The sequence below is a fragment of the Eschrichtius robustus genome, chromosome 12, assembly GCF_028021215.1.
Source record: "Eschrichtius robustus isolate mEscRob2 chromosome 12, mEscRob2.pri, whole genome shotgun sequence".
Lineage (NCBI taxonomy): Eukaryota > Metazoa > Chordata > Mammalia > Artiodactyla > Eschrichtiidae > Eschrichtius > Eschrichtius robustus.
This window is the reverse complement of record NC_090835.1, coordinates 20,747,618-20,774,570: the sequence shown is the minus strand read 5'-3', so window position 1 is coordinate 20,774,570 and position 26,953 is coordinate 20,747,618. Positions and strand designations below refer to the sequence as shown.

Below are 26,953 nucleotides of genomic sequence, written 5' to 3'. Positions count from 1 at the left end.
AAAAATATTTTATTGAAGTGTAATCTATGTAGAGAAAAGTGTGCTTATTGTAAGTGTATAGCATGATGAGTTTTTTATAAATTGGACTCCTATCATCCAGCTCTCAGATCAATTAATCAAATGACATCTGCACCCCAGATGCTCCCTTCCTGTGGCCTTTAGTCATTACCCCTCCGAACGGTAGCCACCGTCCTGACTCCTAACAGCATAGATTAATTTTGCCTGTTTGGGGCTTTATAGAAGTGGATTGAGTCATACAGTCACACATAGGTACTTACCTGTGCCTGGCATTTATTCATCACGATTATGTTTGAGGAATTCATCTGTGTTGCTGTGGGTAGTTGTAGCTGATTCACTTTCATGATTATATGGTATTTCATTGCATAAGTTCTTTGAGATTTATTTGTCCATTCTCCTGTTGATGGGTATTTAGGGAGTTTTCTAGTTTGGGGCATTTACAAATAGTGCAGTTATGACCATTTGTCATCGTTATTATTATTTTTTAATGTTTGGACATTGGAAGACAGTGAGATGTGAGGTCAAGGGCACAAGCTTGGAATTAGACAAACACGTTAATCTAATGTGTTTGACTTTAATCTCAGTCAAGTTATTTACACCTTTGAGCCTGTCCCCTTATTTGTAGTGGGCGTACTAATTCCAGTCTTGCAGGGTTTTGGAAAAAATTGCATGAAATGATGGATGCTCTGCACAGTGCTTGGTACATAGTAAGTTCTCAAAGAATGGAAGTTGCTATTATTTTTCAAGTTAAGCTTTTCTAAATTGTAACAAAACAGCAGCATAATTCACTGTCTGCATTCTGTTGTCATACACAGCGTTTTTATGTTTTTCAGAGCTTGCACTTGGCTTTGTTTGAATCTTCTTTATCTTCTCCCTTCCTCCAATACTACACTTATTACCTGCCTATTATAATCCAGGTATAGGTGCAGGTATTGAAGAAGAGTTTTTTTTTACCAGACTTCATTCTTGAGTTAGCTTCTCAGTTTTTGCTGTATAGGCGCACCATTATAATACCGTTTGCTTATTGTTTTTTCTTATTTTGCCTTAATCAGCTCACTGTGTTTTACTTTGCTTTGCCCAAAGTTGCAAAACCCTTGCAATAAGGGGTTTGCATATCTGAGCCTCAGTGACCTGTAAGAAATGAGGAATCAACAGTCTCCTTCTATAACTCAATAATTATTTACTCCTTCTGCCAGATGATGTGATAGAAGCTCTGTGGGGCTTGAAGGCAACAGTCTTGAATTCTACCTCTAGAAAATTCACGTTATAAGTACCATCAGGAATATCCTTGCCTTTATTTACAGTTGGCCCAAAGCTAGGATTACTTGCCTGGGTGCCAGCTAAGAAGTGAATCAGTGAGTATTGACTCTGTGTTCAGCCTCAAGCAGGCTTTCCTGTGGAATGCACGTTTAGTTGGACTGTGAGGAAAATCATTAACTCATTCCGACCTAAGGAAGCTTTGTGAATGGCTAGAAATTTCAGGATTATGTTTATATAGTTTCAGAGGTTATATTTTGGGATAAAGGATAACTTAAAGAAAAAAGAAAAGGAGAATCTGTTTACTTCTTAGAAGAGTCATATGTTGGTTTTGTTTATAAATTATGTTTAATCCAATTTTATTTAGATTATATAGGATAATTTTCAAGTAGGTAATGTTAACAAACTTAGAATAGGTAAAGGAAAATACTTGCGGCCCAAGCGTATATCACTTTAGTAACATTTTAAAAACCTCTTTATACTAGTTTGCACAATAAATATATTTCTGAAAAGCTGCAGATATATAGATATAGGAGGTAAATATATAAAGACTACATTTTATAAATGGATTAATATAAAATCACCATCACACTTAGATACTTAAAATATATCTCATTATAATTATTCTACTAAATGTAGGATCTGTTATAAAATGAACAATCTGTTCCTAATTTCTATGTTTAAATCTTGGGATAATTTGAAATGAGGTGTAGTCAATATTTTAACATATTCTTGGAGTTTGATTTAATGAGCATCATGGAGTTGATAATTTTATTCCTAGGTAGTTGAAATAAGTATCTGACAGAAATGTAATAGAAGCAGAACGTTATTTTTCTCATTATCAGCTGGAAAGCCAAAGCATTAGCACCTGAAGTGAATGCTGGAATCTCCGATATACGTGTGTGTATATGTGTGTGTGTGTGTGTGTGTGTGTGTGTGTGTGATCTGAGTCATGCTACTCCAAGTATGATTCATGGACTAGACTGTTTCATGAACTATGTGTCGGTCAGCAGTGAGGTATGAACAGATATTGAGTGTCCAGAAACCTTTAGAGCAATTGGACAGAGTGATTTTTAGGTCTCTTGAATCTAATACAAATTTGGGCTTGCACATTTGTGTGTCTGTTTTGTTTTTCATTTCATTTGTCTTAGAATTCATTTTTATTATGTTGACAAAAGTATTGATCTGTGTTGGATTTGAAATTAAAAAAAAACAACAGACAAACTGATGCAAACCACATATTACAAATGGTTTGAGAAGCATTGGTGAGAAACTTGCATGACTGAGGCAGAAAGCTGGTATAATTTCTGATCTTCCCTAGGCATGTTTTATGACATGGAATACTGTGCTCGTGTTGCATCGAGCTTTTCTAATCCCTAGTTAACCATATCCTTGAACCTTTCCAACGTAACTATTCTGTCTATTCAATTGTGGCATTTTGATCCACTGATTTCCTAGAGTGATTTGCGAAGAAGTAATTCTTTGGATTTATTCATTCATTCAACCATTATTTATTTAATGAGCATCTAACTGTGGGCCAGATACTGTTCTAAGCACTGGGAATTCAGCAGTAACAAAACAAAAAACAATCTCTGTTCTCCTCTAGCTTGTATGAAGAGAATTAAAATATATAAATATATGTGTGTGTACATACATACGCGCACACACACACACGTATGAACTGCAAGGCGATAGATTGGGTCCACATGCATCCAGTTCCCCTTGGGCTATGACTGCATGCATTCCTCTACTCTTTGGATGTTAAGGTCACTAGTGATGTAGTTTTGTGTCTGAACCCTGTGACGAGCAAAGAGTCCCCAGGTGACGCATGTAGTTGGCTTCCCTCAGGGCTGTTGGTGTTTGAGCATGACCTCCCTGAGTTGGTGAGGACGTTGGAACAAGCAAAGCCTCAGAGACTGGAGGAATCTTGGTGTCCACTGTCCTGAACTGCTGTCTCCCTTTGGGATGTCATTAAATACAAAGTTAGATCCAGGGTGTTTCTTTGGTTCAGCTGGAGGAACTATGATCTCCTCTAGGTTGTTGTTGAGGTCCTGGGAGTCTAGCAGGGAGATGTCAACCCTCTGAAATTAGGACAGCATTTTGGGTGTGCGTACTTTTTGGGGTGAAGGCTCCTAGCTTTCATCAGCTTCTACGAGTAATTCATGACCCTCAAAGCTGAAGAATCATGGGTATCCAGTGAGCAAAGAGCCTTTTGCAGTTTGGCTTCTGTTGTTTAATCTGGTTGTTATCTCCTGTTTTCTCCCTTGGGCTTCCCTGTGGCAGCTAGACCTGCCTCCTCGCTCTTGCTCCGGCATGTCAGGCCTGGCCCCATCTGGGATGCTCGACATGCAACCATCCACAGAGCTCCTCTCCTCGCCACCTTTAAGCCTTTGCTCCATTGTCACCCTCTGGGCTTACCCTGACTACGGTATTTAAAATAGCATTCCCTTCCTGCCCGCATCTTGGTCCTTGGTGCTTTATTTTTACCCTAGCACTTGCTGCCTTTAACACCTTAGATGGCTTAGTTATTTACTAAGTTTATGGTCCATATTCCCTTTCTCACCCTAATGTTCCATAGAAGTAGAGATGTTTGTCTCTTTGTTCACTGCTGTATCCCCAGCACTTCAAACAGTGTCTGACACATAGTAGGTGTTCAATAGATATTTGATGAATAAATAAATGAATAAATGAATGAATATGGGCTCTGATTCTCCCTTTCAAAGTGTACAACATGGAGCTTAAATTCTGCCAGTTTAGCTGAGATTCCTCGTGTTGTTCTGTGTGTATTTCATCCCATCGGTTGTGGTTTCATGAATGTCAGTTCTTATGTTGCCATAAATTGACTTCCAATATTTTCATTATTTTATTTTTCTTTCCATGTTTCAAGTATTCCCATGAGGCATTTTAATCTTATTCTTATTGATTTTCACCGTTTATTGAATCTTACTTTATCCTAGACCCTCAAAGTGTTCGTGGATAAAACCTAAGGCAAGTTAGCTGGCCTCTCCATCCCTCAGTTTCCTCATCTGTAAAATGGGAATAATAATAATATCTAATCTTGCAAGATTGCTGTGAGGGTGAAATAAGATGATGCTTGTAAAGCAGATAACACAGTGCCTGGCATAAATATTGGTTGCATTAATGCTGGTGACAATGTAAGCATCTTATGGCTCAGCATAGTGCCTGCACGTGGCAGTCACAGAGTAAATGGCAGTAGTTACAATTATTATGGTTTTCCCTCCCATTACCACCACTAATGATATGGTCCCAGACAATCATCAGAGAGTAGGGCATTAACAGAAAATTCTAGAGAAGGTTAAGGGTTGTCCTCCCTTCCCTTCCCTTCCTTTCCTTTTTCTCTTTTTCTTCCTCTTTGTTTTCTATACACTGTTACTCTTCCCTTTCCATGCAACAGAAGACCTTTCAGGTTTGAAATTTATTCTTCACTATGCAAATCTGATCTTGGTTGTCACCATCATAACAGTACTCAGTTTTTTTTTTGGTGACATTCCATTTGAATGGATAGCAGTAGGTCCTAGAGATGTATTTCCACATATGTATTTCACAACAATCAGGATTTCTGGCAATGGTTTAATTTTTTTGGAGGGCATTTCAAGGAGCTGCCTTGTAAATCTCTGAATGCCTGGGTTATTTGCTTTCTGTCTTTTCCTCCTCAGTGCCAAGTTAGTAAAACTCTCTAGATTTGAATCTTACAAGTAATCAATCAACAAATGTTTATTAAGTTTATATATGAAAGACTTTTGGAGCAACCAAATGGCATGGTGAAAGGTGAGCTTTAGGAAGATCAGTCTTGGGGCTGTGTGTATAATTGGTATTGGAGGTGTTGCAAATCCAGCAGAGAAGGGAGGAAGGGGTTGTATTGTGGGAAATGGCGAGAACCAGAAGTGCAGCAGTGCCAGTGGGAATGGAAGCTGGGCTGGTGCTCGGGATGTATGTATGTCTGGCTTTCCTAGGTACCACCAACAGTCTCCCAAAGCAACTGCCTCAATATACATTTCCACCATCAGTGTCTGAGAGTTCTGGGTGGTCCCCATTCTTGCCAACACTTGGTTACTATTTTTGCATAACGAATCATACTAAAACATAGTGCTTGAAAATAATAGCTATCATTTCATTATCTATTGATATCATGGTTTCTTTCGGTCAGGCATTCTAGAGGCCTGTGCTGGGAAGTTCTCACTCAGGATCTCTCATGAGGTTGTAGACAGATGGTGGCTGCCAGGCTTTCTGAAGGAGGAAGCCGTTGGTGGTCCAGGTATACTATACCCCTTCTTATTATCTTTCTGCATCCCAAGGCACAGGGCCAGACTAGGGTGAGCCAAGAGATGAAGTCCCGGCCCTGCCAAGGAATGAAATGAACATTTATTGAGCATATACTATGGGCTAGGTCTTGTGCAAGCTGCTCTACTATTATGAGGTTTTTATTTCCTTCAGCATGCTCTTTCTCTCAGAGTTAGCTTCCTAGACAAGCCTTTCCTTAAGAGCTCTGTATTTAAATAATATTCTTCTTTATTTCCATCTTAATTGCTCAGTTTATCACCTTCATAGCTCTTTTTTCTATTTACACTGTGTATGTAGTTGTTTGCCTATTTATTACCTGTCCACCTACCTTCCTCCACTCCCTAGCGCTAGACTGAGGGTTCATGACAACAAGGACTCTGCCTCTTTCGTGCAATGAAAATATAGGACACCCAGTGAAATTTGAATTTCAGATCAAAACAAGTAATATTTTAATATGTGTGTCCCAAATGTGGGACATTTAAAAAGCATAAGCATATCTCAAATACTTAAAAACTATATCCGTAAAAATGTATGTCTCAAATGTGGGACATACTATACTGAAATATTTCTGATTTATTTGAAACTCAGATTTAATCTGATGTCTGGTAGTTTTATATGCTACATCAGGCCACCCAAATACCTAGTATTTAGCATATTGTGTGGCATATAATAGAAGCTCAATGAATGTTTGAATCAATGAATGAGTAAACGAAAGAGTTCATATCTTTTTCGGGAACAGTTTTGCAGGGTGGATATTATTATTTTAAAACAGGTATAACTTTCTACCTTGTTTGAAAATAGGGTTTGGAAAAGGGAACCCTCCTACACTGTTGGTGGGAATGTAAATTGGTACAACCACTATGGAGAACAGTATGGAGGTTCCTTAAAAAACTAAAAATGGAACTACCGTATGACCCTGCAATCCCACTCCTAGGCATATACCCAGAGAAAACCATAATTTGAAAAGATACATGCACCCCAGTGTTCATTGCAGCACTATTTACAATAGCCAGGTCATGGAAGCAACCTAAATGCCCATCAACAGAGGAATGGATAAAGAAGGTGTGATACATATATACAATGGAATATTACTCAGCCATAAAAAAAGAACAAAATAATACCATTTGCAGCAACGTGGATGGACCTAGAGATTGTCATACTGAATGAAGTAAGTCAGACACAGAAAGACAAATATCACATAATATTGCTTATATGTGGAGTCTAAGAAATAAAGGGTACAAATGAACTTATTTACAAAACAGAAATAGAGGCACGAATGTAGAAAACAGACTTATGGTTACCAGGGGATGTGGGGAGGGACAAATTGGGAGATTGGGACTGAAATATCCACACTACTATACATAAACTAGATAACTAATAAGAACCTGCTGCAGAGCACAGGGAACTCCACTCAGTACTCTGTAATGGCCTATATGGGAAAAGAATCTAAAACAAAAAAGAGTGGATATATGTATATGTATAACTGATTCACTTTGCTCTATGCCTGAAACTCACACAACATTGTAAATCAACTATACTCCAATAAAAAAAAAAAGAAAGAAAATAGAATTTATGTTTGCTTTAATTTTTTAGTGTGCCCACGGAGTATTGAGTCTGTACTCCCAGGAGGCATTCAACACATGAGTGAATAAAAGCTCGATTCTCTGTGTGGTGGGATTTTACAGGTGACTTTAATTTTATTCATGTGTATTTTAAAAATTTCTTATCATGAACCTTTTTAATAAAAAAAAGTTTTCAAAACTTGGTAAGTAACTGGGAGAAAAATGATAGGGCTAAAATCCCTTATCCACAATTCCAAAATTCAAAAGTTTCTAAATGTTGAATGATTTTTTTAAAAAAAATCTCATTTGGCAGAATTACCTGCCCTGAAATGACACGAGGCTATTTATAGTCTTTATTGTCCCACTTAATTGAATATTCATGTTTTCTGGAAGAAATATTAATATGGTTGATTATGAGCTGTTGCCCTGATCTCACTAGGGATATTGCACTCTGTATATACTTCATTATTGTTACAAAATCTAGAAAATTCTGATGTCTGAGACTCCTCAGCCCCCAAGAGTTTTTCTGAAGAATGTTTGTGTGTGTGTGTATACGTACATGCATACTATGTACATAGAAATTTCGGGAATGATACATTGAAAATTGTCAACAGTGAATACCTCTAAGAGAAGGGATTGGATGGGGAGACAGTGAGAGATGAATTTATGCTTGAGTATTTCTTATTTTTCTTATTCTTTGTATTTCTAATTATTATAATAAAATGATTGCCTTTTTCAATGAAAGAAAGAGTAGAATTGGCTGGAGGGTTTATTAAGGAAAATAGTGGTGTTATTAATGTTAAAAGACAGCTTATCAAGCAGACTATGCCTTTACATATTAGTTCAACATTTCTGACTGCTGACAAGGACCCAGAAAAAGTTATACACACACCAGGCAGCCTATTGCCTTTTGGATAATGTGTGCATGGTCTAGTGGCAGGGAATTTGCATCAGCAAAAACACTCATTTCTCTTAAAAAAATAAAATCAAGGCACCCAAAAATGTGATGAGTAAATGAAACTACTGTTATTAGTGATGGGTTTGGCATGTTTTACGAAGTCTGAACGATTACTCATCCTCTGTACGTTTGCAGAAGTGCTTTAACAAAAGCCAGATGCATACGTACTAGCAGGGGTTAGTAGGTGGCTGAGAGGATTAAACCCACTGAGTTTCTGGAGCCCTGGTTTGTAGCTGTTTTTGCCTTGTCGACAGGCTACGTTTCTGAGTCAGCTTATAGGATGGCTTCCAAGGGTAAGTCTGATTTTGCTTTCCTGGGTTTAAAATATAAGTGGTCAAGGAGATGTGACTAGTTGCCTTTTGCATTGGATTCTCTTCATTAATAGTGCATGCATTTCTTCTATGAGAAAGACGTTTATCTTATTCCAGCATATTCTGGTGTGCCTGCTACTGATTTTTATGGCTTTACCTCACCTCCCCCTAATTTTTAAAGTGAAATGTGTGAGTGCTGAAGGGATTTGCAAGGGGAATTGCAAAGGTCATATGTAAGTTCTACGGCTGGCGTGTGGAGAGCAGTGTGATTGAGCCAGAGCCCTCTGTGACCCTTTCTTTTAAAGAGGATGTTTCTAATAAATTAGTGTAGCGCGCCGTACGTGCTTGTTTATGACCTTAAAAATGGTTTAGTTCTTGCTGAGTGGCTATTACTGATGCTTTACGACATGTTATCATGGTTTCAACTTGCACATTTTTTTTTGGATTAAAACAATGTCATGCATCAGTCAATGTGAAGTTCATTTTTCTTTTTTTTCTTTTAAAGGGACTCAGGAGAACATTCAACATTAGAATAAGTCCCTGGATTCTGACTTCAGAGAATGTTGGTTCTTGAGGTCAGAAAAAGTGAGGATTCGCCAAGCTCTTACAGATGAGCTTTGTAGTAATTGCTGATGAAATTATAAAACACTGCTTTTCCCACTGGATACTAAATGCCCCTTTTCATTAGCTACAGTATGGGGAGCAAAATCATGTGATTTTTTTTTTTTTTTTTAATGTTTAACCATAACTACTTTTAAAAGGCAGTTTTCATTTTGTGGCTGCTTTTTTTTCTTCCGGTGTCTAGCACAGTTGAGGACTTTATCTTTTTTGTATCTTTTTAGGACACTCTGGTGAATGACGGGGTCTGAGTAGCTCTCTAAATGGAAGAGGGTGCCAAGGGGCCTGGGCTGGAGGGGCAGGAGGAGCCTAATTGCATCTCTGCCAGGCGTGCTTGTGGATATATTGCCCTTCTCCCTTCCTCTGCAGCTCTCGGGCTGAAGGAGGTCACTGTGATGTGAGGGCTGGGGCATGTCGGTGGCCGGTAGCTTTTCCGAGTGGCAGTGACATCTCTGTGGGCTCAGAAGGGAACTTGCCTCAAGATTTCCGTTCATTCATGTTCAGTACCCATGAGGGAGAAAATTGATCTGCTCTAAATGTAGTCCTTCCTCAAGAAAGACTGATAGATAAAAAGGAGTAAGGGAATTGCTGTTGATTTTTTTAAAAAAGAAAATACATACATCAGGGCTTTGAAAAATCAAAACACTTATGTTCTTAGTGGAAGTCTGAAGCCCTGTGCCAAAGGCTGCATGAAGCTGGAGGTTAATGTGGCTCATGTGTTTTTTAGAGCATCAGTAGTTCTTGACTATTTGGGGTAGGGGTGCAGAAGTCTCAATAATTCAACTTGTCGGTAATTTAGGAACTGTTTCCTGCTGATAAAAGCAAGGGTAGGGCTTCCCTGGTGGCGCAGTGGTTGAGAATCTGCCTGCCAGTGCAGGGGACACGGGTTCGAGCCCTGGTCTGGGAAGATCCCACATGCCGCGGAGCAACTGGGCCCGTGAGCCACAACTACTGAGCCTGCGCGTCTGGAGCCTGTGCTCCACAACAAGAGAGGCCGCGATAGTGAGAGGCCCGCGCACCGCGATGAAGAGTGGCCCCCGCTTGCCGCAGCTAGAGAAAGCCCTGCCACAGAAACGAAGACCCAACACAGCAAAAAATTAATTAATTAATTAACTAAATAATTTTTTAAAAAATCCATAAAAGCAAGGGTATATTAGAGAGTAGAATGTGAGGTGAAGTGTGAGGCTGCCAGGAGACCTCTGCCTTGCTGACGGTGAATTCAGACCATGCTCCTAGGCCTTGCTTCCAGGGCTCCTTGCAAGGATGTGGCTCCTCTGCTGAGGTGTGCTTTGGCGGAAAAGTTACGGGGTTCACTTTCACCCCTTCTCAAACGCAGCCTTTCCAGAACTGCTTCTATGGGTACCCAAGGTGAATTGCTGTGAGGTTTGAGAAAAGCTATTGCCCAGGACGAGCTGGAACACTTAATCCACCATGTCACACACACACAGGTACTTTGAAAGGGACAGGAATCTTGACTGAAGGCTTAGCTTCCACCTGGAAATTGTTATCATAATAAGACAGTGGTCTTTTTCAATGAGGGAGAGAGAAGCATAAAATGTGGTGGAGGCTGGCACCTGAATGGCATCTGAAGATGTAACCCTGTGACCTTTGCCAGTGTTCCCTCCCTCCCCTGGTTTGGAACCTGAATAATGACTTAGCTAAGTAGCTTATTTAAAATTTTTTGAAAATTTATTTTATTTGAAAAAAATTTTAAAGAGAAGAGTAAAATAATTTATCAGTGATTTTAGAGCACAATATTATGTGTCTAGATTATCTCACCTCTTTTGATTTTGTCCTTATTGCTCTCATTTCTTAGTGTTTCTCAGCATCTCATCAACTGGCAAGAGAAGATACAACCCCAAACAGCTTTCTACACCTAGTTGTTTGTTAGCCAATTTAACTTAAATATATAGAATGACATATATATTTCACATTTTGTAGAAAAGAAAATTCAAGAATATATATATATGAGCCCAGTCTTTGATACACACACACACACACACACACACGCACACACACACCTATATATATTTATGTGTATCTATATCTTCCACGTAATTTACTAAACTCTTAAATCCATAGTCACACACAAGCAAAATAAAATCTTAAAATAACCTTGCTGGAACAAATAAAGAGGGAAAATTGGTAGGCAGACTTCATGACACTTTTTTTTTTTTTAACATCTTTATTGGAGTATAATTGCTTTACAATGGTGTGTTAGTTTCTGCTTTATAACAAAGTGAATCAGCTATACATATACATATATCCCCCAAAATGTGGAACACTTCACGAATTTGTGTGTCATCCTTGCGCAGGGGCCATGCTAATCTTCTCTGTATCATTCCAATTTTAGTACATGTGCTGTCGAAGCGAGCACCATGACACTTTAATATGTGTATTTACTGCTTAGAAATATTCAAATACAGCTTTGTTTTGTGTCGTTAATTTTGGTTGTACAGTATTTGAAAAGGTGACGGATAAAAGGGCAGAATGCAATTCTTGAAGCTGTAATTTGCAGGCGGCTGATAATACAAGTCCATTTTCTTTTCCAAATGTGCTATGTATGTAATTTATATTTTTAACCAATCTTAGAACTAGAATGAAAATAGTAATTAATCTTAAGGGCAAGAAATGTTGCAACTAGGCCAAATTTGGAAACTTTAAGAAATTCTCTAGGTGGTTAAGCCCGGTCTGTTGAATATTCTAATTCGCACGTCACAGAGCACAGTGCTCAACAGGTAGTACGTGCTCAGTTAACGTTAAATGACTGGGTCAATTTGACAACAGTTTTTTCTTTTTTTTTTTTTTAAAGAAATGTAAGCATATTTGATTTAGAAGTGGCAGGCCAATTTAAAGCCAAGATAAGATAAATAGACCAGGCAAAATAGTGCACATGGCAGGGATAGTGGTGTTATATGTACAAAGAGAAAAAAACTGAAAGGAAGAACATCAAAATGCTTGCATATTAAGATGATGAATGATTTTTATTTTTTTATGTATTTTCTTGTTTTCCTTTCGTTTTGCAAAGTGAACACATGCATCCTTTGAAGTGTAGTCCTTTCATGACACATATTAGGCTTCGCCTAACAATTTGTTAGATGCCGAGTTAGTTAATTTATAATGAAAACGATGCGCATCTTATATGACGTGAATGGTGTCCCCTGGAGTTGGGGGAGCAGCATGGTAGCTTCGAGGAGAACTTACATTCTAGTGAAATAATTTTCTTTCAAATAACATTTTACTTAGTATCCCAGTATTGTCCGTTCTTCCCTAACACAACATACACATTTCTAAAAAAATCACTAGATGATGGAAAATCATGCAAGAGATGGCACAGAGTCTACAGGAAAAGTGGGGCTGAGGCACAATACTCAAAAAGTTCATCAAGAACATAAAAAAAGGAAAGCTAGGAACCTTAGAAAAGCAGTAGAGTTTTATACTTGCTAAATGGTTAAGCAGTATGCAAGTACCACATAAACTTGGCGCTTTGCCTTGAGAAGACCTAGTGTTTGCTTGTAGAGGTGGCTGAGGAGAGGGTGGCAGCTTGTGAACTATGGTGAGGTGGTGGAAGGAAGCTGGTCTGAAACTGGGTGGAAAGTCGTAGCAAAGCTGTGGGTGGTTGCGGTGTGCAGCACGCGTGGTAAACTGAGGGTAGCGGGCAGATGTTTGCGGTGTCTAAGTTTTGTGTATTTCTCTACTGCTTGACTCAGGTGGGTGTGGTGTTCTGTGTTCACCTAGTGTTCCTTGTGGACCAAATCATACATAAGGAAACTCAAGTTCATGTGGGTTATGCTCATATTCTCCCCTGATATGTCAATCATGTTTAAACAGATTTGCATGCTCAAAACAAGCGTTAGAACTAACTCTACATGAGACAGATGAAATAAAGTTGCACTAGTTCTAGGTATGTCAAGAGCCCAGTTTGGAACCCAGCCGCCCTTTCAGCACCCCAGGGATTCCAGGGATCGTCACTGTGTGTCACCGTGTAGACTAGAGCTTGCTTGTCCTTTTGTTCGTGACCTGGAACAGATACAGAACTTTTTTTTTTTTTTTTTGTGGAGACATTTGGTCCTACCTTTGTATCCTTCCTTGGCTGGTGACTGGCAGGTTCTTTGACATCCACAAAGTTCAATCCTACTGCTAGATGGACTGTCCAGTAAAGCAAATGGCTTTGAACTTGATGGTCCCTTAGAATACCTCACTCCAGATCCTCGTCAGGGGATCTAACCTTGCATCTGGTTCTACTCAGTACTTCTCAAATGCTGCTGAGAAAAACCAATATTTATGGATTACAGTCCGAAGGATAAAGGTTCATCTGTTATTCCGAATACTCTAATAAAACAATGAGGAAAGAAGCCAATGTCATTTGAAAAACCGTTTTCCAAGGTAGCTTTTACTCTGATTTGTCAAATAACATTAAAGAAAGGCGTGAGGATTTTACATTTATCAAAAGTGCTCACTGGTTAAAAAATAGTTAAGGGAAATCTACGGTAAAATCTATACCTGAAATAATCCAGACCAGCAGAAATCTCTAAACCTGAGAATTTGCCCCTACCCCCCAACCCTATTTCCCCCCAACCCCAGCAGTTAGTTTTATTACTACACTTAGTATTATGCTCTCAGTCTCCGTGGAAGGTCATCAGGAGATAGAGCCCCATGAATCCTGATTGTATGGGGTGCCTATCTTGTGGATATTCCAGTGTCTCCTTTATGAAGATCCTTGGGAGAAGTGTCTCTCTGGTTTTGATACCACAAATGACTGTACTTCTACTCAACTTTGGGTTTTTATTTTATGGATATAGTTAGTCATGTAACTGATCATGTCTTCTTCCTCTTTATGGCCACAGGCATGTTTTCTTTAACCCATACTTTTTTTTTTTTTTTTTAAACCAAAAGAAAACTAGTTTGCCAACGTTGGAAAATGAGAAGATTTCGCACAAGTGTGTTTGAATTTCCAGCATCTATTGAAAAATCAGATCTGGCAATGCTGGGATCACATGTCTCCATGACAACCATGGGATCCAATAAAGTAATGCCGTTTTCCTTAAAACAAAGCATGCACTCTTCCCTTTGTTTTACCTCCTTACTTTAACTGCTTGGCCCTTGTAGACCTTGGACTCTGTGCCCCGTGGCTTAGAAAGCAATTTGTGACTCACCTTTAGAAAACGGGCAGACTCTTATTTGCCTTTTGTGAACTAATATTATCCCTAGGGTCATTTAATTCTTTTTTTTCTTGAATTGTCTTTCATCCTGTTTGCTTCACCTGCGCATGTTAGTTTTCTGTTGTTGTTTCATCTTGGGGTGTTGTGTGCTTTTACATAAGCTGCTTTAAGTTTTTTGGGGGGAACAAACAAGGTATACATAAAGAAAAATAGGAGAGTGGTTTTTTTTCCCCCTCAGATCATTTTATTTTTATTTTTTGCCTGGTAAGAATTTAAAACAATTACAGCTCTTTCTCTGACCTATTTTAGAGTCTGCTTGATTCTGGTACCATCCAGAGCTCTGCAGTTTTTTGCTGGGGTTTTGTTTTGTTTTGTTTTGGTAATTCTTCATAGAGACTCTGAGAAAACATTGTCTTGTACCTAAGATTGGTTGGCGTCCCATGATCTCTCATTAAGAACTGAAAAGTTTCTGTTTTGTAAATAAGTTCATTTGTATCATTTTTTTTAGATTCTAAAACAGAAACACACTCACAGACTTAGAGAACGATCTTATGGGTACCGGGGGAGAAGGGTCGCAGGGGGAGGGATAGATTGGGAGTCTGGGATTGACATGTGCACACTGCTATATTTAAAATAGATAACCAACAAGGACCCACTGTACAGCACAGGGAACTCTGCTCAATATCCTGTAATAACCTAAATGGGAAAAGAATTTGAAAAAGAATAGGTGCAGGTATATGTACAACTGAATCACTTTGCTGTACGCCTGAAACTAACACAGCATTGTTAATCCACTGTACTCCAATATAAAATTAAAAAAAGAAAGAACTGAAAAGTTAAGTCAGAATATTTGTTCATTCAGTTCTAGGAGGGAAGATTAGGAAACCATGAACCTTCTTAGAGTTTATATGCCAATTGCAAAGACCCCCAAGAAGACATCGTTCAGTGCCCTGCATGTGGCACTGCTGTGACTCCTGGGGACAGGGTCAGAGAAGACAATAGCTGCTGCTGGTCTGGGACCTTCTATTCTGAATGGTGCTGTTAGATGTTACTGTAGCCTGAGTAGTGTTGAAAACAACTCTCAATTGATCAAAATGTGGCATCATTAATTTCTATATTCTCTTCAGGATTTACGTATTCTTTTTAAAAATCTGAAGACTCAACAAATATGGGCCAACATGCGCCCTTGGATGGGTTTGTATCTAGTTCACCACACCCTCCCACCACCTGTGTCTGCATGACATTGAGGCTGAATGTCATGTGCCCTGTGTCCCTCCATTTCTCGATACGTGACTCTTGTTACTTAATGCCACACTGGTACACCACCCTAACTCATCTGCTCTTTCGCATAAACCACACTTTGACATATTTTCCTACTGCCGCAGTCACCTTCCGCATGCTTCCCAGCCACTCAGCTCTTTCCATGGCATTCACGTTTCGTGAATTGGATTTCTGTCATTGTCCCTCTTCTCTGCAGTCTCGGGGTTGTAAGCTTCCTCAGCAGGAGTGACATGGGTGTGCCTAAGGGTAGGTCAAAAGAACACTGTGCTTATTCACCCAACACATGTTTATTGAGCACCTACTCTGTGCCAAGTGCTGTCCCTGTGCTGGGGATAGAGCAGTGAATAAAATGGGCAAAGATACGTGCCCTATTGGAGTTAACGTCCTGGCAGGAGTGGAAAGTTCTATGAAGAGGAATAAAGCCAGGAGGAGTTCCTATTTCATTTGAGGCTCAGAGGTTAGACCTCGCTTCTGAGGTTCCTTTTAAACGGAGATGTGAATTAGCTGCCTGAAGAGTAAGTCATGCAACTGTCTGGGGATGAGCGTTATAGGCCAAGGGGACAACAGGAAGAGTAAAATCCCTGAGGAGGGGACATACTTGCATTTGGCATTAGGCATGGTTTTTAATTCAGTGCTGCCCTTCCTAATGGTATGAATTAGGGTCAGTTGCGTTTGCCCTCTGGACCACATCTGTGCACTCATCTCTAAAATGTAAGATTCTATATGGGATTCGCAAACACAAACTACTATACATAAAACAGATAAGCAACGAGGATTTACTGTATAGCACAGGAATTATACCCAATATCTTATAATAGCCTATAATGGAATATAATCTTCAAAAAAAATGAATTGCTATGCTGTACACCTGAAACTAACACCAGTATTGTAAATCAACTACATTTCAATTAAAAAAAAAAACTCATTAAAATGCAAGATTCTACATTGGAGAAGGACCATGCCTTTCTCACTAGTCTCTACCCAGGGTCAAGTCTGGCCTTTGGCTCTTGGTAAGTGTTGGATAAATATATATGCAATTAACAGATGGACACATGAGGTGTTGTAGAAGCATATGAAGGATCTCAAAGGCAGGGTCTTAGCTAGGTGTATGTCACTAGTTCACAGATTAAAGACAATAAACGTGGCCAGCTCTGAAGCCCATGTACTAGGAATTTTTCCTTAATGGTGACTCCACATTCTTTATGCTCAGCAAGCTGCATCTCCAAAGCAGCACTGAGGAATATATGATGGAGGAAAGGGGCCTGGACTGTGTCTTGGTTGCTGTATCTGTTGTTGGTCGTTGGTATGTCCCAACTTCTAGCAGGGTACCAGTGGGCTCAAAGTAGAAACTTAATGAATATTTGTTAAAGAGTGAATAAAATCAAAGCAGGCATACATTTTCATTTCTTTCATAAAGCAATGTTGGAATCACTCTGCAGAGATATCCATTCTGCCTGTTTTCTGCCCAAGAAAGGTACACTAGGACTAGATAAGATGAGAAAGATTAAAATGGTGTCAAGGCCAGGCAGAACATGAAAGTCTTACTTGCCTTATCCTCATTTACAGATGGAGAAGTTAGAGTTAGTGGCAGATGCAGGAAGCTTGAGTCCAGGGGTTGTGTTCTTAACTCCTGGAGTGTGTTGCTTGTAGAGAAGGATAACTAGCTGGTATAGAAACAGAGGTATGAAAAGAATTAAATTCCACTAAAGGGACTGTGCCTGTGGCATTAGTAATTGATGGTCCTTAATGTTGATTGAAGTTTCTTTCACATATGACACGTTTCGGATGGAGAGAAAGGTCTGATTTGTAACTTACACTTCTCTGGTTTATGTATGCCTCAAAGACTGCTTTGGTTCAGTTTCTTGAGAATTGATCAGGTTTTCTGAAAGCCATGTGGGACTATTTCCTAACATAAATCTTTGTTTTGTTCTGGTAAGACATGGGTAAATTCTAAGTGCTCCGATTACATTCCATATCCCTCACATTCGAGTTTAATGACGCGCTAGCAACATTATCCTCTTGTCAGCCTCGATTCCTCCCTTCTGTCCCCAGCTCATGAACAAATTCTTCTACTTTATTATTCTAGGACAGTTGGGTTTTCTACTACTTTTTTGCATTTTCGATGGCATGAACTCATTTACTAACTGTGCTTTTGCAGGAGAACAAATTTAAAGGTGAAAGGAAGCCTGGTGAATTTCTAACAGTCTGTTGGGTTCGGGGAAGATCATTGGAACACCTTTGTTTTCCTTTCCTGTGCGTATGTGCTTTCAAGTGAGGGGAACGTTGTGATTTTCGTAGCTGGTGTCAGCCTCTGTGGCACAGGGAAGCAGATATCCTGGCCATCTTTCTGGGAAAGATGACAATGGTTGTGTTTTCTCATGACTTTATTTTTCCAGTGCTGACTATATGGCAGTGTCATTCTGGCAAATATTGGCTGGCCATGGAACATTTTTAAGTACAAGGGTTTCATGAATATTCTGTCTATTACCATGGCTGAGGAATCAAAACAAAATACTCTGCACACATTTCCTCGAGCATTCATGGATGGGTTCCAGTGTATTACTTTTATGTTAGCTCCTAGACTGCGTGAAGAATCTAAAATAAAATATTACTGAAAACACAGTGATTAAGAAGAATTGGGTATAATATTTTGTACCATTTTCCTTTTCTACGTAGTAATGCCATGAATGGTGACATAGATGAACTGGGTGCAGAAAGGCTTTGCAAGAATTTATGTCTTTAGACTCTTGTTATGGACATGATAGTATTGACAATAGCATGTACTGTCTGTCTAGCTCTTGATAATCTCTATTCTCACATAAGAGAAGAGCAGACACTGATGATATTAAAAAATACCCGCCCCCCCCCCCGATATCCCAACGATTGTCATAATTTGTTTTCCCCCTACTCTAGAGTGTGCTTTTAACATATTTACGTGATTAACGAGAATAAGTAATTGCGTGTGAGTGTACAAGGAGTTTACAAGGAGAGTATTTTACTGGTGACTTTTTGCACTGGGGCTTTATTTGGACAAGGATCCTTCCACGGTGCCTCATGGGTCTAAGAATGTAGCAGATTGGCCCAAACATGAATCAGAGAGTTCTTTTCTGGTGCAGTTTTGGAGGAGTTCTTTTGGGGAAGCCATTTAGCATCAGGCCAGGGTGAAAATGATGGCGGTGATGATGAAGTTGTTAATAATAATGGCTACACTGTATTCAGTGCTCACACATATTCAGTGTGTCAAGTGGGTATCATGCATTATTCCATGGATTGTCTTACAACAGCCTGTGAAGCTGGGGCTCTTCTTGTCCCCATTTTACAGACAAGGAAACAGGCTTAGAGGGGTTTAATTTTCCCCTGGCTGTATAGCTAATGAGGGGGGGAAGACCTTGGATTTGAACTCAGTTCTTTCCTTCCTTCCTTCCTTTTTTTTTTTTTTTTTTTTTTAAAGATTTATTGATTGATTGATTGCTTGCTATGTTGGGTCTTCGTTTCTGTGCTAGGGCTTTCTCTAGCTGCGGCAAGTGGAGGCCACTCTTCATCGCGGTGCGCGGGCCTCTCACTATTGCGGCCTCTCTTGTTGCGGAGCACAGGCTCCAGACACGCAGGCTCAGCAGTTGTGGTTCACGGGCCCAGTTGCTCCACGGCATGTGGGATCCTCCCAGACCAGGGCTCGAACCCGTGTCCCCTGCATTAGCAGGCAGACTCTCAACCACTGCGCCACCAGGGAAGCCCCCCTTCCTTCCTTTCTTCCTTCCTTCCTTCCTTCCTGTCTCTTCCTCCTTCCCTCCTTCCCTCCTTCCCTCCCTCCCTCTTTCTTTCTTTCTTTCTTTCTCATTGCAGGGGACTTAATAGGCACATCTTGTTTTATTGCGCTTCAATTTATTGCATTTTGCAGATATTGCCTTTTTTACAAATTGAAGGTTTGTGGCAAACCTGCATCGAGCAAGCCTATCAGCACCATTTTTCCAATAGCATTTGCTCACTTTGTGTCTATATGTCACATTTGGTATTTCTTGTAATATTTGAACTTTTTCATTATTTGTATATTTGTTATGGTGATCTGTGATCAGTGATCTTTGATGTTACTATTGCAAAAAGATTACAATTTACTGAAATTCAGATGATGGCTAGCATTTTTTAGCAATAAAAAATTTTATAATTAAGGTGTATTTTTTTTTTAGACATAGTACTATTGTGCACTTAATAGACTACAGTATAGTGCAAACATAACTTTGATATGCAGTGGGAAACCAAAAAATTCATGTGATGGTCTGGAACCAAACCCACAATATCTCTGAGGTCTACCTGTGTTTATATGTTTTTTTATTGGTTTATAACATGTAAGTTTCATATGTACAATATTATATTTCGGTTTCTGTATACACTGCAGTGTGCTCACCACCAAAAGTTTAGTTTCCATCTGTCACCATACTGTTGACCCCCTTTACCCATTTTGTTTTCCCCCACGCCCTTCCCCTCTGGTAAACACTGCTCTGGTCTCTGTATCTATATGTTTGTTTTTGTTTGATTTGGTTTGTTCATGTTAAAAAAATTTCACATATGAGTGAAATCATATGGTATTTGTCTTTCTCTGTTTGACTTATTTTACTTAGCATAATATCCATAATATCCATCCATGTGGTTGAAAATGGTAAGATTTCATATCTTGTTATGGATAAATAGTATTCCATTGCACATACATGTAGTACAAGATGTGAACCCAGTTCTTTCTGACCCCAGAGCCTGGACTCATACCTCATTCTCACCACATCCTTCCTAGAAATAGGAAACTCTTGTCTGGAATATTTTAGTGATCTGCTACCTAATTCCCTGCTTCCCTCCTCTTTCCTCTTTAGACCTTTGTCCTCCCACCAGCTTTCTGAAACATGCACCTCTTCATTGAAGTCCCCCTTCCTTCCTTCTTTGCCTCATGCATTCTCTGTCTTCAGGACTTCCGTACCCTGAGCTTTCTCCTTTGAGTTCTCACAATACTTCGCTCCTCTCTTAATCAAAACCCTTTGCAGCTAGTAGTCAGCTAGTTAAGTATTCCAGGGTTTCCTAGGCTGTGGCTGCAAGCATTCACCTTTGTGTGTCTGTGCCTGTGTGAATTTTTTCTGGAGGCAGTCCGTAGTTTTCATATGAGTCTCAGAAAAGTATTTGACCAAAAAGGTTAAGGTATTATTATTTACAGGATTCTCTGCCCTTCTCCAAGTAATGAGCACCTAGAGGGGAGGAGCATATCTCATTCCAATTTATTTCCTTAGATGGCTATAATAATATAATATTTTTTGAGTAAATAACGAATAAATAAATGTCTCTATAAGTAGAGCCATGGGGATAGCCTGTGGGTTAAGAACACAGGCTCTAGAACCAGACTGTGCCTTGGATTGAATTCCTTCTCTGCAAACTCTTCAGCAAGTGACGCAGTCTCTCAGACCCTCACTCTTCTCGTTGGTAAAAGGGACATCATAATAGTGTTTAAGTAAGAGGGTTGTTATTGAGGAATAAATCAAGGTATGGTATGTAAAATGCTTAGCACAGGAGTGTGTAGCATACCTCCCATAATTAGCTGCTATTATTATTAGTAAGAACTTTTGAAAGAGGCTGGAGGATGAGAGTCTCATGATTTTTCTAGTTACTATCATGGAGATATTACAAAAAGATTTATCATGCCGCTTTGACTTTTCAAAGCTTAAAACCAACGTGTTTTCTCTAGCCAAGGTGGCAGGTGCAGCTCGGAGACGTCCCTGAAAAGTTGTTCTTGGACATTTTCTTTCCCTGTGGCCTCGACCCTGGCCGTGTAGTGGCTCAGTCTTCATAGATGGATACCCTGAAATGCCAGCTAATGGAAATTTTGTGATGTGGTCACTCTGCCCCCGAGGATTTGGACATATGCTTTTTGTGTTTAAATCAACAGAAAAAAAGTGCAGCTGTAGCCACCCTTCTGCATAATCGTTGAAGTAGCCCTTTTCCTTGCATGTTGTTGGAGCCCCTGAGTGCCAGGCCTGTCACTTACTGTCCCCTCTGTGCAGCGCAGGTGAGTCCAGTAGGTCAGATGAAAGGCAGAGGCCGGCAGGGCATAATCACTTGTTTACGTAGCGCTGATGAATAGCTGTACACAGATCAAGGCATACATGTTATTTATAGTAGTGCAGCCATAGGGTCACATTGGCAAGAAGCAGCCTCTAGAAAAGTGCGTTAGTTGGATAGTTATGAACTCTGGCTCATTACTGTGCGCTAAATATAGAAAAGGGAGTTTGAAATCTCTTTACGGAAAATATATTGTGAGCTGGGTTCATTGACATAAGGGGAAAAATTGTTGACTCCTGTTTTCCCAGAGCTTTTTACGAGCGTATACCGTTTCTTTTCATCACTGGTAAGTGTATGACCTTTAGTAAGTCGTTTGCAAGTACTCTTTAAAAAAAAAAAGGTCTTTAAAAAGTATAGCAGCTTTAATCACCATCATCAAAAACTGGAGACAGCCCAAATGTCCTTCCACTGGTGAAAGGATAAGTCAGCCATGGTTCGTCTATACAATGGAATATTAATTTGCAAATAGGTACCGATACCTGCTGCAACATGGATTGATCTCAAATATACTTGCTAAGGGAAAGGAGCCAGACTCAAAAGTCTCTGTATTAAATGATCCCATTTATATGACATTCTGGAAAAGACAAAACTATAGGAATAGAAAAATAGGTGGTTTCTGGGGGATGGGGTTGGGTGATGTTTTGACTCCCCAGGGGCAGCCTAAGGAGTGTTCGAAACGATGGAACTGTTCTGTATCTTGATTGTGGTGGTGGTTACATGAATTTATGCATTTCAAAACCTCTAGAACTGTACAGCAAAAAGGTGAATTTTAACGTTGTATAAATTAAGAAAAAAATTTTTAAAAAAGAATGACAGTGTGTACCCAACACACTGAGAGAGAAATGTGGACTTGCTTTGAAAGGGGCAATGCATGTCATTAAAATCCCATAAGTATCTTTTGATTAGCTACTAGAAGTCAGTGCTTTATAGGAAATCAGAAAAGAAAGTACTGGTCTATATGCTCAGTGGCGTAACAGTCAACTTTGGTAAACATGCACAAAAAAATAAAAGGGAACGTTACATTTGTATTATGGAAATTTAGACAGAGGAGAAAAAGGCATCTAGCTGGGATCATGGATGATTTTTGTTAAAGTGAGGAAGGTTTGTCAAGGTATTAATATAATCTTGAAGAATGGGTCGATTCTTAAAATGTTTTTTAATAAACTTTTAATCAAAGTATAACATTCCTACAGAAAAGTATACACATCTTATGTGTACTGCCTGATGAATTTTCATGAAGTAATCCAGTCTATGAGACAGACCATTACTAGCATCCTTGCCCCTTCTGCTAGTCAACCCTTCCTCAGGTATAATCACCATCCTGACTTCTAACATAGATTAATGCTGTCTGGGTGTTATTTAACGTTATACAAATGGAACAATACAGCCTGTACTCCCATGTCTGGATTCCTTTGCCCAACGTTATGTATGTGAGATTCATCCCTGTTGTCATATGTGGCAATAGTTTATTCCCGTGGAATATTCTGTTGTATGACTATATCACTGTCTCTTCTGCTGTTGATGGGCATTTGGTTTGCCTACAGTTTTGCACTGTTATGAGCGGTGCTGTTATGAACATTATTGCTATATGCTTTTTGGTGAACACGCATGTACATTTCTGTTTGCTATGTGCCAAGGAGTGGAATTATTGGGTTATAAAGTATGCATATGTCCAGCTTTGGTGAATACTACAAACCGTTTCCAAAGTCTTTGTACCAATTTACACCCACAGCAGCAGCATCTGAGTGTTCCAGTGGCCCCATTCCTCGCCAACATTTAGTAACACACCTCTATTTCATTTTACTGAAGAATGTGTAGGATCTTGGTAGAAAGGGATGGTGAGTGCATGACGGGTATTCCAGGCAAGAGGAACGGTTTAATCAACAGCATACACCTGGGGTTAGAGAATGAGTGCAGTAGTTCCCTGTTATCCACAGATTTAGTTATCCATAGTCCACCACCATCCAAAAACATTAAATGGAAAATTCCAGAAATAAACAATTCAGAAGTTTTCAGTTGCACACCATTCTGCGTAGTGTGATGAAATCTCGTGCTGTCCTGTGCCGTCCTGCCCCAGACGTGAATCATCCCTTTGTCCAGCATATCCAGTCTGTTAGTAACTTAGTAGCCATCTAGGTTATCAGATTGACTGTCGCGTTCAAGTAGCCCTTATTTTACTTACTGAGGGCCCCAGAGTGCAAGAATAGTGATGCGGGTGATTCAGATATTCTCTTACTGTGCATAATTTATAAATTGAACTTTATCCTAGATATGTATGCATAGGAAAAAGCATAATATATATAGAGTTCAGAACTACTCATCCATTAGGGGTCTTGGAAAGTATCTTCCGTGGATAAGAGGTGGGGGACTACTGTATGTTGTTTGTAATGGTTGCACTAGTTACAATCGTTAAGACTAGAAAGATAAGTTGGCCTTGATTGTCAGTCTAAATAAGGCATTTGAAATTCATTCATTCTGTGTTGATAAACCATTAATTTTATTAAAGTAGTAGCATGAAAAATGAAATACTGCCATTTGCAGTAACATGGATGAACCTAGAGATCATCATACTAAGTGAAGTAAGTCAGACAAAGGCAAATATCATATGATATCGCTTATATGTGGAATCTAAAAAAAGGTACAAATGAACTTATTTACAAACCAGAAATAGAGTTACAGATGTAGAAAACAAACTTACGGTTACCAGAGGGAAAAGTGGGGGAAGGGATAAATTGGGAGATTGGGATTGACGTATACACACTACTATATATAAAATAGATGACTAACACGGACCCACTGTATAGCACAGGGAACTCTTCTCAATACTCTGTAATGACCTATAGGGGAAAAGAATCTAAAAAAGTGGATAAATGTATATGTATACCTGATTCACGTTGCTGTATAGCAGACACTAACACAGCATTGTAAATCAACTATACTCCAATAAAAATAGAAAAAAGAAATAAAGTAGTAGCATGAAAGCAGCAAAGTCATGCTTTAGGAAGAGTTATCTAGTAATAAGTGTAGGATGTATTGCAGGGAGTCGGGAGGGCAACTTAGCAGTCCAGGCCAGAGCTGGATCATGGCAGAATAACTGTGAGGGCAGAGGAGATGCAGTGTGGTGTTGACAGGTAACATATGATAAGTGACCAGACAGTGGAGGGTTAAGGGCGAAGGAGAGTGAGAGATACCTCAGACCTGATGGTATCTTAGCCAGATAGGTCAAAATTATCCTTAATGAGTGGACTATACTTGTTATCTCTATATCTTCACTTTCCTTACACTCCTTTTTAATCCTTCATTAAAAATGTGAACTATACACATAGAAGAGCACCTAAAACCTATCAGTTAAGTGAAGAACAATAAGATGAATAACCATGTCCCCACTATTCATCCTGAGATATAAAACACTCTAGAAGCCTCACCTTTGCTTACATCCTCCTCTCTGCCCTGCCCCCAACTGAGTTCACCACCACCCTGAATTTTATGCTAATCACTCCCTTGCTTTTCATTACGGTTCAGTGTTGCTATCTGTGACTGCATGTCTAAACTAGACTTTGAACTATAAACAGTGGAGCCATATGGCAGCGTTCTATGTGGCTTGCCTTTTTCAACATTGTTTTTGATTCAAAAAATGTAGAGGCATATAGCTGTAGTTTATTCATTTTCACTGTTGTGTACTTAATCCATTGTGTCCGTAATCTTCAATTTATTGATCTATTCCTCCTTAATCCTTACCCTCTGTGCTGTGGCTTTAATCACTCAACATAATTTTTACACGTTGACAAAATACTGTGGCATATGTAACTCAAGTATGTCAGTGTACTGTGTCCCGCTGACTTTAAAAGCTGTCTGATAGACACACTGAAGTTTTTGCTTATTTATTTAACACTTACAATGAGTTAGAACTACTCTGTCTCCTGTATGGGAGAGCTGCTTACTTTAAAATAGAGTTTCTCACATGCAGCACTATTAAACATTTGGGGCTGGATAGTCTTTATTGTGAGGGGCGTGCTAGGCCTTGTAAGGTGTTTAACAGCACCCTGGTCTCTGCCTCTAGATGCCGATAGCACCTGTCTCCCCATCTGTAACAACCAAAAGTGGCTCCAGAGATTGTCACATGTCCCCTGAGGACAAAACTGTGCCGTTTGAGAACCACGATTTTAAAGGATTAGGATTCAATGAAAAGGCATTGAGTTACCATGACTGACAGGAGAGAATCATCAGTGTAACCTTCCTCTTACTTCCCTGCTGCCCCATCCTGGCTCCAGGTTAGAGGTATATTCTTGTCTTTGGGCAGTGGACCTTCCCTGGTCCTGGAGATCAGCCATTTCCTCTTGCAAGTGCCTTGGCAGTTTCACTCCATGCTGGTGACTGTTTCCTATCTTCTCTCTATATCTGCCACTGTCTTTGCTCTGATCCCACCTGCCCTAGAGGTAGTCTTTACTTTATGGGTGTGATGAGAGAATCATGCTTATTGCATTTATAAATTGCTTCCATTCCTCCCAAAGCAAAGGAAAAGAAATATTTTTTGAAATTGTCAGTTTAAAAAACTATAATAAATACATGTTAAACCAAAGTTAAAAGTGCCAGTGAACTATAAGATGATCATATTTCAAACGTTTTTACAGCATTATTGATAGTTTGATATTAATTTGGGTTTAGGAGTTATGGAACATATGCAGAGTGGTAAAATGATGGGACCTTTTGATCTTTAAAATGAAAACTTTGATCTTCAAAATTTAAATTAAAATATATTTAAGTGGTAGATGGCTCTCCTATAACTTTTTGCGTGGGTTTTTTTCATGTCCAGCACAAACCTGTATGTGAATCCCAAAGCATTATAAAGTTGGCTCCATCTAGTGTATAAAAATATTATACAGCTAGGGAAAAAAAAAAAAAAACCCAACAACTCTACTGGGAATCTCTTCTGGTACTTTATTATGAAATTAGAAAAAAGGCAAACCAAAACAAAACTGGGCTATAAGCTATTTTTGTGCCCCAGGAGATAACACAGGCAGAAGTGACCTTCACAGCGTGAGAGGAGAGGTCATTATATATTGAAATACAGCATGCCTAACATTTTGTTCTAACAGCCTTGCCTTTTTTTTTTTTTTCTGGACGGAGGTCTTGTTTACAGGCACTATCAACAATCGTGGCGTCACTTCCATTGTGATATTCTCGGTCCTACTGGCCTGGCCCCTAGTTTTCCTGTATGGAATCATATCTGTCAGTCATGTTCACTTTCCACAGTTAGGAAGTGATTAGGGCTAGGCCCACGTACTATGATTTCAGAGCCCTAGATGATTTTCTTTATCAGACTGGAATTCTTTGTAGCTGTTCGCTTCTCACTGCAATAGAGTAGCCACTATTTCTGGGCTGTGTTTAATC

General features: G+C 39.4%; 1 protein-coding gene and 1 non-coding gene across 14 annotated transcripts in view; one reads left to right on the top strand and one right to left on the bottom strand.

Annotated features, from left to right (window-relative positions):
• Positions 1–26,953, top strand: part of MITF (melanocyte inducing transcription factor) — a 220,717-nt gene that overhangs the window by 85,075 nt on the left and 108,689 nt on the right. For 2 of the 13 annotated variants that reach the window (XM_068557794.1, XM_068557791.1), the window contains exon 1: positions 8,282–8,390. The exons of 9 other annotated variants lie outside the window; for them this stretch is intronic. In XM_068557794.1, the coding sequence (XP_068413895.1) occupies positions 8,378–8,390 (13 nt within the window). In that variant the 5' untranslated portion in view covers positions 8,282–8,377. Of the gene's footprint in view, positions 1–8,279; positions 8,391–26,953 lie in introns of those variants that run through there. 2 more of the 13 variants (XM_068557787.1, XM_068557797.1) reach the window with 2 other exon arrangements.
• On the bottom strand, positions 11,297–11,403 carry LOC137774349 (U6 spliceosomal RNA). The gene has a single exon (XR_011075871.1). It is a non-coding gene; the product is annotated as a U6 spliceosomal RNA (small nuclear RNA).